Raw genomic sequence first — 14,500 nt, 5'->3', positions numbered from 1 at the left:
TAGGGATGCTTGTTTCATTCACCAATGCATCCAAGCACTTAAAACAGTGCCAGCATATGCAGGCTTCCCCATGACTGTTGGATGGATGAATGGACTTCCCACCACCTTCAGCATTCCACTGTACCTGCTCAACCTCATGTCAGCACTCCTCTACTTGTACCTTCTCCCTAGGCACTAGGAAAGGATAAAAACGAAAGCAGTCACTCCATCATAGATACAGGTTTTACTATTGTCTCCACTGTTAAGCTTCTACCTGGTTTTAGTTAATTACCTTTTCTATTTCCCACAAAGAAATATTTCAAACCACATACACACTTCCATTTCATATCATCCCCTGTGCTGTGGCAGGGTGCGCTGTCCCTAAGCACAGAGCCATTCAGTGTGGTCACCCTAAAAATTGAGTGCTCTGACAACAGGTAGAAGGGAGAACAAGATGCTGTCATGTGCTATATGCCACATAATAACCATGATAAAGTAAAAGGGAAAAATATTGAGTTCTAAAATAATGTCTTAGATATTTTAACAGTATCGTTATTTTATCTTTCCTATAAAACTAATTAATGTGGTCATTAACCATCAGGTCTTAAAAAAACATAAAACCATAAGACCTCAAAATGCTGAAAATATTATTTTTTAAAGTAATTAGTTACGTTGGATATTTAACAGGGTAAGTCATGCTTCCAAAAACTAAATATTTTGATACAAAAATAGCTATCAAAAAATCCCTACCAGAAAAGCTGGCAAGTAATGTAGTACATCAAGATATATTTCAACAAAATTTGCGAATAGAATTTATAATAGTAATAGGATGGTAATAATTTGTAATAAAATTATTACTCACTTTTACTGTAACTTTGTTATTTACATAAAGTAAACTTAAATATATTCGAATGCTCCCTTAGTCTGTGTCTTTCCATCAGCCTCTTATAAACAGGGAAATATCCTACTTTTAATATTAAAACATTTTACTGAACAGAAATGATAATTCCATGACACGTATTTGCAAAACGTATTAGTTGATACCATATTAGTTGATAACATTTGCAAAAAAAAAAAAAAAAAAAAAAAACATATTCAGATACAAAGTGCACAAGGCTAAACTAGAAAACAAAAAACCCTCATGAATTTCACTTTTTACAGCATGCAAGTTTTATGTATCATTACCAATATAATGGTAAACTTTGTTCCCTGGTGTAAAAATTTTTTAAAAAATTCATATATATCAAGTTACAAAATGAGTATCATATCGCAGAATATTTACATTACAATTTTCCCTTGATACATATTTCTACAAACGATTTATTAAAATATTCTTTTAATTCAGTTTTTATTTTTTCCAAAAATATTTAGTATAATAAGAAAAAAATCATATAAATATAATATATTTTGGAACTTAAAAAATTATTAACTTTGCAGATTATTATTGCTTTTAAAAGCAAATATTTCTAAGATAAATTAATTATGTTTTAAAAGAAGCTAATAACTGTTTCTTTCTTTCCACAGATTACAAAAGCTAACATTTTGCAAAAAAAAAAAAAGTTAACATTTAAAAATATAAAATTAAATCATTAATACAAAAAAAGATCATACACTTTATCTATAGCTTATACAGGATCACTATACTTTGTACGTTTGATTTGGAAAAAATCATTGCTCCTGAAGTATCTAACAAACAGGCTGATCAAATAATATTCCATTTACATTCATCCTCCAAGCCCTGTGGTAGTTATTTAATATTTCTATGCTTATATAATAAATGTAAGGGGACTGGAAGATATATTATCTCACTACCCAGGGAGGAGAGGAGAGTAACACACAAGAGTGGGAGATCTCTGGGCCAAAGTGACGGATGTGAGAATGGTGGCTTCATGGATTGATGTTGGAGGGCTGGAAAAGATTTGCAAAAACAGAAATCAACATGCAATCGGAAATTATTGAAAGCATGTGGTCTTTAGACTTTGTCTTCCTCTATCGTCATCACTTCATAAGTCATTTTACATTTACATCATGAGGTGGGTTGCAGGTATATAGTATGTGTGTTTTGGGAACTGGAAATTGACGTAAAAAAATCATATAAAGTTAATATCACAGGAAAGAGGCAGACAACAGCAAATATTTAAAAAGCAAGGAGCAGAGGTAGGAGTGACCATGTGACCACAAGCCTTGGGAGGTGCAGAAACCACAAGGGGAACTTGGATTTCTATAGCACGTAAAAAGAAATTTGAATTACTTTAGTTAAAACCTTAAGATGTAGAAATCCAATGTGGTATCTGTACCTAGGATAGAAATTTTAAATACATACAGAATACAACATGGTATATATCCTCTAAATGTGTATGCATATTGATATGATTTATTCACAAGGGAAAACAAAGAAAATATAAAGAACTGCATGTGAAGAGATATTCAGACACCCTAATAATCAGAGAGGACCACACATTTAGAAAATAAGATACAACATCATTATCAGTTCAGCAAAACTTTAAAAATTCTCACAATACTTAAGTGTTGGGGAAAATGTGAAAATATGAGAACACACAAAAACTACCAGGGTGAGTTTAAATTGGTTTTGCTACTTAGAAGAGCAATTTTAGTAAATATATAGTAAACAGTGTGCATAGTCTATAAAACACAACTGTGCTTCTATGCATGAACCCTGGAAAAACATGCACCCATGGGATATGATCAAGAATGTTCACTGCAACATTTTAAGTCCAAAAGTAAGTTAAAAATTATTAAAATATCCATAACAGAATAATGAGTAAATGTTACATATTTATAAAAATGAATTTTATAAATCAAATTAAATGGATAAAGGGATGGATACACAGATTAATCTCAAAAACATAACTAGTTGTAATCTCCCAAATGTCCTGTCCTTTAGTCAACACACAGGTAGCTTTCAAAATCATCCCTATGATTCCCTCTGCACAGGATTAAATGACTATAAACATGCCTGTTGTCCCAGTGCAGGAGGCTGAGGTTGGAGGATTATTTGAGCAACAGAGTTTGAGCTCAGGAGTTTGAGAAATTAAATATCTTATTTTTAAAAGCAGGTGACTAAAACACCAAAAGCATTGGCAACAAAAGCCAAAATAGACAAATGGGACCTAATTAAACTCCAGAGCTTCTGTACAGCAAAAGAAACAATCGTTAGAGTGAACCAGCAACCAACAGAATGGGAAAAAATTTTTGCAATCTACCCATCTGACAAAGGGCTAATATCCAGAATTTACAAAGAACCAGAACAGATTTACCAGAAAAAAATAAACAAACCCATCCAAAAGTGGGAGAAGGAAATGAACAGACACTTTTCAAAAGAAGACATATATGAAGCCAAAAAACATATGAAAAAATGGTCATCATCACTGATTATTAGAGAAACGCAAATCAAAACCACATTGAGATACCATCTCACACCAGTTAGAATGGCGATCATTAAAAAATCTGGAGATAACACATGCTGGAGAGGATGTGGAGAAACAGGAACACTTTTACACTGTTGGTGGGAGTGTAAACTACTTCAACCACTGTAGAAGACAGTGTGGTACTTCCTCAAGGACCTAGAAACAGAAATTCCATTTGACCCAGCAATTCTATTACTGGGTATATACCCAAAGGATTATAAATCATTCTGTTATAAGGAAACATACACACGTATGTTCATAGCAGCACTGTTTATAATAACAAAGACCTGGAACCAACCCAAATGCCCATTGACGATAAACTGGACAAGGAAAATGTGGCATATATACACCATGGAGTACTATGCAACCATAAGAAATGATGAGTTCGTGTCCTTTGTAGAGACATGGATCAATCTGGAAACCATCATTCTCAGCAAACTGACACATGAACAGAAAATCAAACACTGCATGTTCTCACTCATTGGCGGGTGTTGAACAATAAGAACACATGGACACAGAGAGGGGAGCATCACACACTGGGGTCTGTTGGGGGAGCCAAGGGAGGGACAGCGGGAAGGGGTGGTGGGGAGGTCGGGGAGGGATAACATGGTGAGAAATGCCAGATGTGGGTGACAGGGGGATGGAGGCAGCAAACCACATTGCCATGTGTGTACCCATGCAACAATCCTGCATGATCTGCACATGCACCCCAAAACCTAAAGTACAATTAAAAAAAAAAGCAGGTGACTTGAGAATGAGAATATGAAAATATTTGTATATTTTCTTCCTTTATGCTAACAGATACAAGCTACTGTTAAGGCAGAAGAAAGGAGGAGGGAGGGGGAGAGAGAGAGAGAGAGAGAGAATCTCTTATTTTATTGCAGAATCGTCTTCTTACTAAGAATCATTCAGTTATTCATGCTGTTTATTTAATTATATTTCCTGAGTATCTGCTCAGAGTTTCAAAATTTAAAAACAAATAGCAAAATGATAAATATCTAATTAAATGTTAACTCATCCAGCCAATAAATGTATAGTTTTCCATTGAAAAGATTTAACTGAAAGTGTGTTTAAACTCAATAACTGTTTCACCAGCCATAAGCAAATTATTGTGCTTGCCAGATGAGATGACCACAGCCATAGGTGATATTATCATAACATATCATTTGTCAGAATTAAAACAACTGACAGTTTACTTCTTAAGGTTTTTAAAAAACTTGGAAAAAGTAAACCTGACCTTAGATCTATAGTTAATATTTTTCTACTATGGATATTATTTCCTGTGAAGCAAGCTTTATTTCCAGCTGAAAAGTAATTTAAGCACTTGCAACTTTAATCTAGAACAGAAAAGTTGCTTGGTTTCTCATAATTAATATCAGCCTGCTGAGATTCAAAAGAAACAATTTTTAACATTTCATGAGATAACACACTAAACCATGCACTGCCTAAAACTGAACAAGGAAAAGAATGTAATCCCATTCAGAATGCGCTGACATAAACACTATCCTGTGCCTCTTTCCGGTTTAGAAATTAATAAACTAATAAATATGTCGGCATATTAGGAGTCTGAGTGATCCAGTAAAAGTAAAATGGATTTAACATTTTGACAACTGTATGCAATCTAAGTACCTGATGATGCTTATACCCAGTAAGTCCTCAAAAGACACACTAAATGCATCAACAGAGGAATGAAAGAAAGGAAGGAGGAGGAGGAAGGGAAGAAGAGAGGAAAGGAATCTCTCATTTCTGAACCATTTTCTTCCTAAGTACCATTAATTCATTTATTCCTTCATTCATACAGTTAATTTAATTATATTTGCTGTGTGTCTGCTCTCAGGGCTAGAGATGGAAACAAACAAGTCACCTCAACACTGCCAGCCTAGGCTGCCTGTTCTCTTAACCTTGATCAAGTAATTTTTAGTGTTAGAAATAATAATACACCTTTATCCTTCCTAGGAAAAACTTTAAATATTGTCCACTTCTGTAAAGCATAGCTGAAGTGACTTAAATAAGATTAATGCACTCTATGCTTGATATTGTTAACATTTATATAAATCTATTTGCCCTCATATTAATATATCTGAATATTAACTATATTCTGTCTTTTACTGTATATGTGTATATTTATATACACTTTAATTTTACGGTAGCAGCTATACAATAGCTATATACTTTACAGTAACTAGTATCTGTTAGCATAAAGGATGAAAATTCACAACTTATATTCATATTCTCAATTCACCTGCTTTTTAAAATAAGATATTTAATTTCAAACATATTCCTACAGTTCATTAAAAATAGGAATCTATTTTTTAATAAATTCCTGAATATAACATTTCAACACAAGAGGACAGGCTTGCCAATCTTTCAAAAACATATAATAGAGGAATAAAAATTTAATTAGCCAAGAGAACAAAATCCAAAAAAATTTAAATAATTTGTGTTCCAAATGTCACTTACAGTCAAACTCTAGAATAACATTTATAGAATTATATATTTCCAGTTATATATGTATAACTGGAAATTTTCCAGAATAAGGACTTAGTATCTACTATATATTTTAGAAATATATGAGCATATTGAAGTCCAGAGAAATAAGAAAAGGTTCATTTCTAAGGAAAGATATAACATTTTAACCTTATCTTCTCAGTATTAAAACAAAACACAAGCTTCCAGTACTGTCCTTCAAAATATTATTTTTTATTTTTTGAAAGTCATGTTAGAATTTTTGCATAGTTATAAATTACAAAACTAAATTTCATTATCTTATTTGAACGGAGATTTAAAAACTGAAAAATATGAAAGTTGGATAAGAGCCGCTTTTTTACAGAAGATAACATTCTATTTCCCCTATTTCTCCACGCGTCACACCACACTGTCATATATAAATAAACAAAACATTTATAACAAATATTTCCAAAATATTTTTTAAGCAGGAAATCTTGTTGCAAAACTACCAATGGTAAACAAACACACGTATTATCCCAGGCATTTCTGCTTTATTCATGAACATTATTAAGCCCCTGAAAATGAAGAACAGTTATTGTCTGCACTGTGACAAAGTCAAGATTCCTTCTTGCAAACAGCACTACTTATTTATGAACAGCAGCTGACATAAGGAAAGCAGTTTGCTTTTTCTGCCCTATAAAATACTGCACGGATGACTGCTCTTAGAATACAGTGAAGTCCCAGATCATAATCATGGGTCCTTCTAAAAACAGATTTTTGGCCAGGCATGGTGGCTTATGCCTATAGGGAGTTCAAGACCAGCCTGGGCAATGTGGCTAAATCCTATCTCTACAAAGTTTCAAAAATTAGCCAGGCAAAGTGGCATGAGCCTGTAGTCCAATCTACTGGAGAGGCTGAGGTAGGAGGATCACTTGAGCCTAGGAAGTTGAGGCTGCAGTGAACCATGTGAACACACCATTGTACTTTAGACTGGGCAACAGAGTGAGACCCTGTCTCAAAAATATATTAATAATAGAAAAAATAAACAAAAAATAAAATATTTTTGTCTTACTATTTTGTTCATTTTAAGAAAATGTGGTACACACATGGCGGTGTGGTTTGCTGTCTCCTCCACCTCACCTATATCTGGCATTTATGGAAATAAGCCTAAAGCTACTTACTCAATTCAATAAAAGTGGGTATTCTTACAGGGGTATTTGGTTCCAGCAAAGTTTGCCTTTAGGCAAATTTCTTCTAAATTTGTCTTGCCTTATGATTCTTAAATAAAATGTGACATCTACTAAGGAAGAAATCATTAAAAAATCATATTTAAGAATGTCTCCATACTTTTTATAATTAATTTTTAAGTAGCAAAACTCAACCTAATAAACAGATATAATTTAGTAAACAGAAAACAAAGGTTTACATAAAATTAGCTGATATTTCAGTAGAGATGATCTCCTTAACATATATTTTTACTACTGAGATTGTTAACACTAAGCTTTCAGCAATATCACTAAAACTTTTCACTAGCCTCAATCCATCTTAAAAGTCTAAATATTCCAGGTTTCCTAACCCTTTGAATGTAATGTGCTCTATCTTGATCACATATCCACGAATCAATATGAATCCAGTTCACCTTTTTAAGCATATGACCACCACCAGAAACTCCCTGTTCTCCTCAGACTGATATATTCACTGCATGATGGTCTCTAAAATGTATATTCCATATCATACATACTATCATTTTCATGAGAAGGAAATATAATTTTCTGTAGATGATTAAAGCTAAATCACAAATTTTTGTTTAAAATGTATATCAGTAAATTTTCCTCCACCAGTTTCACATAGCTAAATCCTAAAACAGAAATAAAGTTGTTTTGTAAGGCTTCTAAAAAAAAGTAGCTAAATTAATAATAACTTAAAATCTGACATTTCACACTTTCTACAAATAAGTCATTAATTCATCATAAACTACATTTTCACTTAAATTTTATTCTGATTTATTGCACTCACATTATTTAATAACTATCATTTTAAAAATTAAAGAGCTCTGTGACTTAGTTATGCATGTACACAAAGCAAATAATTTAAATAGATTGACATTAATATACATATTAAAAAGGAATACTAACAGAAGTTATATTCTGCATTGAACAAAAGTAATCATTTGAAAAGCTGTATAATCTAGACATTTTCATTCTAGTCATATACAGAATAGCTAATGTTTTATAAGAGGAAAAACAAATTAAGCTATTTTATTGTAGTATTAAGGAATTTTATAGAAGAGATGAGTAAAATAAGAAAAAGATCATCTATTTTTCAGTGTGCCTTGTAATTTTATAACCCATTAATTTTATATCTGAACATATTGCTTGAATTAAGGTTGAGTTCTGGTCTTAGCTGACCCTTAAACATCCAATTAACATTTCCGATTTTACTATTTATCAGACTTGTTTGCACTTTGATATATTCCACTGGTCTTCTTACGAAAACTATATGAGGTTACAGGGAAAAAATTTAAAGGGTATTTCTTTGAATAACAGAGGCCTGTTGGGGAGTTGGGGGTAAAAGGAGGGAGAGCATTAGGACAAATGCCTAATGCATGCAGGGCTTAAAACCTCGATGACAGCTTGATACATGCTATGTAAACAACCTGCATGTTCTGCACATGTATCTCAGAACTTAAAGTAAAATTAAAAAAGAAAAAAAAGAACATGACATCCAAAAAAATAAATAAAAAATAGATAAATCTATAATTTCCTAGTTAAAAACAATATTTTATGTTAATAGAACTTTTCCATGAAATCTAATAATTATGTCTGTTCATGCTAAAGTACAGCTGTGGGTCAGAATATTGGCAGGTCCGGAAGAACCCTATAGCAATGTATATTTCCAGAGATCATTTCACTAATATAACAGTCCAACTCAGTTTCTCCAGTCCAACTCAATATATATGCCCACAATGACCTCAGAAACAAGCTTTGAAGGATAGAAAAAGTTAAAACCTCATTTTATACCACAATATTATATAAATACAAGGAAATAAACCCAGCCAAGTTTGCCAGCATAACTATCTTAGGCAAATTACATAACACAGCTGGTCCTTAGTTGCGGAACTCACGATCCACTTACCTTGAAAAGCAGCCGCATTTCGAGATATTAGAAACTTTAAGGTAGAGCTGGATGTTTGAAGCAACTGCTGCATATCCTGGTGAGATGCAATTTGATACCTCTCCTCCATCTTTCTGGTGCAGCATGTAGGCTTTTTGGACATGCAAACCTGAAGATCAGGTCCTGGAACACACATTTTTGAGAATGATTACCTGTCCATTTAACAAGTACTACATGATACATGTCAGGCGTTATGACCAGTCCTGCACACAAAGAACTCACGTTCTATGTGAGGAATTGATTTACTAGAGCACGTGCCATAAGAAAGTTGATCTCTTACCCATCAACACAGTCGAGAACAAAATATTCTAAACCATGAACTCCTTGCTCAAATATTTTATTAACTCCTTGGTCAAATATTAAGTATATACACTCAATAGAAAGTAAATTAATTATTATGTAAGTACAGAGCTCGATCAAGAAAAAGACTTTTTGTGCTTATTTTATCAATTCAGCCAAAATTATTTGGAATAAATATGTTATAGATAATTATGTGGGCTAAAACAATTGCTTTTCATGGGAAAATGAAACTGAATTTTGAATATCACATAAAGGTCAAAAAACTTGACCCAATTTCTCACCTGCTTGTGCTGTGTGTGAAGCAGGCTATCTCTGCAATAATGACATGCTAGGAGATCAATCCCCCGTGTGCCCACTCAGTATCCAAGATTCCACTCACTATGTAGCTGGCGAGAGACAATTCCCACCACTAACTGCACTTTTTAGCTGTATAATCATATTTAGAAAAATCCTGTAAAGATGCAGATTACATGAAATGCAAAGTTATTAATACGTGAAACGTAAGAGTTATAGTTGCAAAAAAAAAAAAAAAAAAAAAAACCTTTGCTAGTGTCACTAAGCTCTCATCCTGGTAGGGACCCAGGACAAGCACCTTTATGCACAGCAGATATGCTGGAGGACAAAGAGGAAAAGATGTCCACATCTTTACAGAGAGTTAGTGCCGAAAGAGGAAACCCTGATGAAGAGAGTTGATGTGAGCCCCAGGGCATTCCAAGGCTACCAGATTATATGTAAAGCTCAGGGCAATTTTATTTACATCATGGCCTAATAAAATACGTTTATTTCCTTACTTAAGAAAAGAAGAATTGTGGCCCTTAATCTCTGGGAGTTTCACAGGTTCCACATTAGTTCTTCATCAACTAATTTTAGATCAGCAAAATATGTGCATGCGCACAGACATACACACAAAATGCGTGCACATAACAGTCACCTTCCAAGCTCTTCCTACTTTTTCACACAGAGTTGGCCTCAGGTCTCACATTTCCAGAAGTTGGTTCTGGGTCAGATGAAAATATGTGAAACCGCTTTGAGCTTCCTGTCAACATGGGACACCAAAATCTCTAACAATTTTGGCTATGGTTTGTTTAAGTCACACAAATAACAAATGACAGAATTTGGGCATTTACAAAAGCTAAGAAGCATAAAATATTCCTAAGGGTCACAATAGGTAACATTTTGGCAATTCTTTTTCACTTATCTTACCTAACGTTACATAAGAGCAAATTCTAGTTCAAACAATAAAATTGTTTGAAAGAAAACAAAGCTATCTTCTGGGCTTTATTCCGGAAGGATTGAGGAATTAGCATGCGGAGAAAAGCAATAATAGAGATTGAGGAAAAGAATCAAAGAATAAATGTTAAAGCATACAAACGTATTTAGTGTAGGAAAGACTGCTGAGGCATAAAAAGAACAATGACAGCAGATCATAGCAAATACCTCTTTGGAATTTAAATATCTAACACTGTTTTGTTAGATCAATTCCTAAACATGGCCTGTGAAGACCCCCAGGTGGTGGCTTCTCCTTTCTCTCTCCCTCTCCAGTCTCATCTCCTGAAACACTGGCCATTGCATTCTTCCCGTCACACTCTGGCCTTATTTCAGCTCTCCATGTTCACCAAGCTGTCTCTGCCACAGATTCTCCATGCTCTTCTCTCTGTTTCAGACACTCTTACCCTAACTGTTCTCATGCACACATGCAGCAAACCTTCACTTATTTCATCCCCAACTATTTTTTCTTTGGATCTTCACTCAGTCTTCTCAAGGGAAACTTTCCTTAAGCCCCTAGACAGCTCAATCCCCTATTACACATTCCTGGAGAGCTACATACCTCTCCATTGCACTTACCATGGTTGCAATGTTATATTCTTTAATGTAATTACTAATTAATTAGTCCCCTGACCCATATTGTAAAGCTCCACATGGAGGATTTTTTGCTAGTGATCATATCCCAATTGCCCAGCACATTGCCTAAGACATCATAAACACCCAATTTTCATTCATTAAACCAATAGTTAAGAATCTGCCATATCTATGCATTATCTCACATCAACCCTGTGATAGAGGTGCCATTACTGCTACAGTTTACATATAAGGAAATGGAGGCATAGGGAGGCTTGAAAATGGTCCAGCATCAAATGCCTACATATAACAAAACGGTAGAGCTCGTGTTTGGAAACAGGCAGGCTAATTCCCAAGCTATATTTCTCATCATAAGTCCACTGAGAGGAAAACAACTGTCTTAAGTCAGTAAATAGTTTGTTTATAGACAAAACTGGCCATTTTCTACATCTGTTTTGAAAGAAGGTATCTGTTTGGTAAGTTGCAAGAAAATAAATTCAAGGTCAAGAATTACCCAAGGAGTTTTATTTAAAATAAAATAGGCTAAAATATACAGAGGTCCCATTTGCTTTTTTGCCCAAACTTCAAATGGAAGAAAGTACACCTAGATGTGACGAATTGCCCCAACTGCGATTCTAAACATGATGTAAGAGGGAAGCCATCATGTCTCAGCAGTCACTCTGAGTAAGCATTTACAGCAATCCAGACACCTTAGCATAAGTACCTTCCTCAAGTTGGTGACAGTCTGCATGGATTAATTCAGTCTTTCATGTAGAATCTTAGACATTTGTAATGACAACATTAAACTAAATTCCAAACCAAATCAAGACTATACTTCAAAGATTGACTTCTCTCTCTTTGGCACATTTCCAGCAGTGTCACCTATAAGTTATGCTTAAACAATTTAGAGTTGGGGTCACAGGAAAAAGGGAAAAGAGTTGACAGGAAATGTGTCCCCTTAGTTACCGTAAAACACAGACAAGATGAACAAAGCCCTCAGGGAAAGAACCACCTCTTACATTTTGTTCACAGTATCAGCACAAAGGGCATAATAAGATGTTTGGGTGAAAACAAAGCCCAGGCTCCTATTGTAAATAGCACAGGCATCATGAGAAAGCAAAGCTAGAGTAAACCCAGATACTATTATACGTGGTAACAAGGGGTATCTGAAGATATTGGTGCCTGGCTTCAAGGAACATAGCATGATCCCAGAATTCTATGAGACAGCAAGAGCACACAGCCCAGGCTCTGGAGTGGCAGTCATGTTTCTAAACAGTAAAATCGAACTCCAAAAGAAACAGGGTACTAAAAAACAAAACTAAAAATAAAACAGCATGTGCCTCAATGAAGGAGACTTCAGCCAGAATTGTGGGGGTGTTTCTGAATTCTCACCCAGAAGCAGCAGTAGTGGTTAATAAGTCTTCCTTTCTGTTCTCTAGCATAAGAAATTTACAGATAGATACCTGCTTGTATAAAGAAGCATTCTGGAAATAAATGTAGCAGTGGTAGTGGCAGTATAGTTTTCACTCTCTCCAAAATCCCCAATAAAACCAGATAGAACTAGAAAACAAACCTCCAAAAAACAAAAATGACATGATATCCCCACAAACTTTAAAATACAAACAGAACAGGGAGAAACTAGCAATAGACACAAGATCTTCATGGTATCAGAGCAGGGCACAGGGTAGAAGAAAGATGCAATAGAGGAATGTCTGAAGGATCTGAGATCAGGAGAACCCCAAAATAGTGAGCAGGAGTCACAGGAAAGCACAGTAGACCCACTTGAGAAGAGAGTAGCTCCCCACCTTACCCATGGTTCCACTTTCTGTGCTTTCAGCTCCCCACAGTCAATCACAGTCTGAAAATATTAAAAGGGAAATTCCAGAACTAAAAATCTCCTAAGATTTTGGCCAGGTGCAGTGGCTCATGCCTTTAATCCCAGCACTTTGAGAGGCCAAGGCAGGTGGATCATTTGAGGTCAGGAGTTCGAGACCAGCCTGGCCAACATGGTGAAAACCCATCTCTACTAAAAACACAAAAATTAGCTAGGCGTGGTGGCATGCACCCATAATCCCAGCTACTCAGGAGGCTGAGGCAGGAGAATGGCTTGTACCCAGGTTGTGGAGGTTGCAGTGAGCCAAGGTTGTACCACTGCACTCCAGCCTGGGTGACAGAGCGAGACTCTGTTTTGGGGGGAAAAAATCTCATAAGGTTTAAATTGTTTGCTATTCTGAGTAGCATGATGAAATCTCATGCCTTCCTGATCCATCCCACCTGGAATGTCAATCACCCTTTGTCCAGGAGATCTCCGCTGTCTATGCTCCCCTCCCATTCGTCACTTACTAGCCCTCTTGGTGGTCAGATCCACTGTCCTGGTAGAGCAGTGTTTGTGTTCAAGTAACTTATTTTACTTCAAAATGGCTGCAAAGCACAAGAGTAATAATGCTGGCAATCTGAATTTGCCCAAAGTGCTTCACTTAAGTGAAAAGGTGAAAGTTCTTCAGTTAATAAGCAAAGAAAAAATAATAATATGCTAAGTTTACTAAGATCTACATAAGAAAGAATCTTCTATCCAAGAAGCCGTGAAGAAAGGAAAAATAATTTGTGCTAGTTTTGCCATTGCAACTCAAACTGAAAAGTTAAGGTCATAGCACGTAGGTCCTCAGTTAAGATGGAAAAGGTGGGCGTCTTGAGACACGGTTTGCAGGTGAAAGACATCAACAGAAACATGTTCCGACTGACAATGGTTGGGCTTGGTTCCATCTGAGGCTTTGGGGACCTACTGTGGATCTTGGAACACTTTGCCCACAAGTAAACGGGGACTCCTGTAGCAGGTGAAGCTGGGAGACTTTTGCCCTCTCAATCATTAAATGTGTTTAATCAACTCATGATAGAAAGCAAGGAACAGCAGCAGCCCCCACCCCAGTAAACTCTCAAACAGGTCTAGCAGGGCTTCTTTCCAGGACAGAACCACACACAGAAAAGAAAATTCTGTAAGTGGAATCAAAATTCAACAGAATAAGGATTCAAGAAACATAGAAAAAGTCTAGCCCAAAGAGCAAAAAAAAAAAAATCCAGAAAATAACATAAAACAAGCTGCCATATTTTTAAACACTACACAAAAACAACAGAAGAGGCAGCTCTGCAGTGTTCGAGAAGCTACGCTGAAGCCTGCCTCAGTAAAAATGTTCAGAAAACAAACACTAGCTTCATGTCAAATGAACAACAAAAAATATTGAGGTCAATACTCAGAGTTATTATGATAAAAAAGAGAATAAGGAACAGAATAATATCCCACAGATGAGAAGACAGAAGTCAGAATGGCATGCTCC

At 35.3% G+C, this 14,500-nt stretch overlaps 1 protein-coding gene across 4 annotated transcripts in view; it reads right to left on the bottom strand.

Annotated features, from left to right (window-relative positions):
• Positions 1–14,500, bottom strand: part of GPC5 (glypican 5) — a 1,400,523-nt gene that overhangs the window by 1,350,170 nt on the left and 35,853 nt on the right. For all 4 annotated transcript variants that reach the window (XM_032277277.1, XM_032277278.1, XM_032277279.1 and 1 more), the window contains exon 2: positions 8,991–9,152. In XM_032277277.1, coding sequence (XP_032133168.1) covers positions 8,991–9,152 — 162 coding nt within the window. The remainder of the gene's footprint in view (positions 1–8,990; positions 9,153–14,500) is intronic.

The sequence above is a fragment of the Sapajus apella genome, unplaced genomic scaffold (genome assembly GCF_009761245.1).
Source record: "Sapajus apella isolate SASKATOON/1434 unplaced genomic scaffold, GSC_monkey_1.0 scaffold9, whole genome shotgun sequence".
NCBI lineage: Eukaryota > Metazoa > Chordata > Mammalia > Primates > Cebidae > Sapajus > Sapajus apella.
This window is presented reverse-complemented; position numbering and strand designations above follow the sequence as displayed.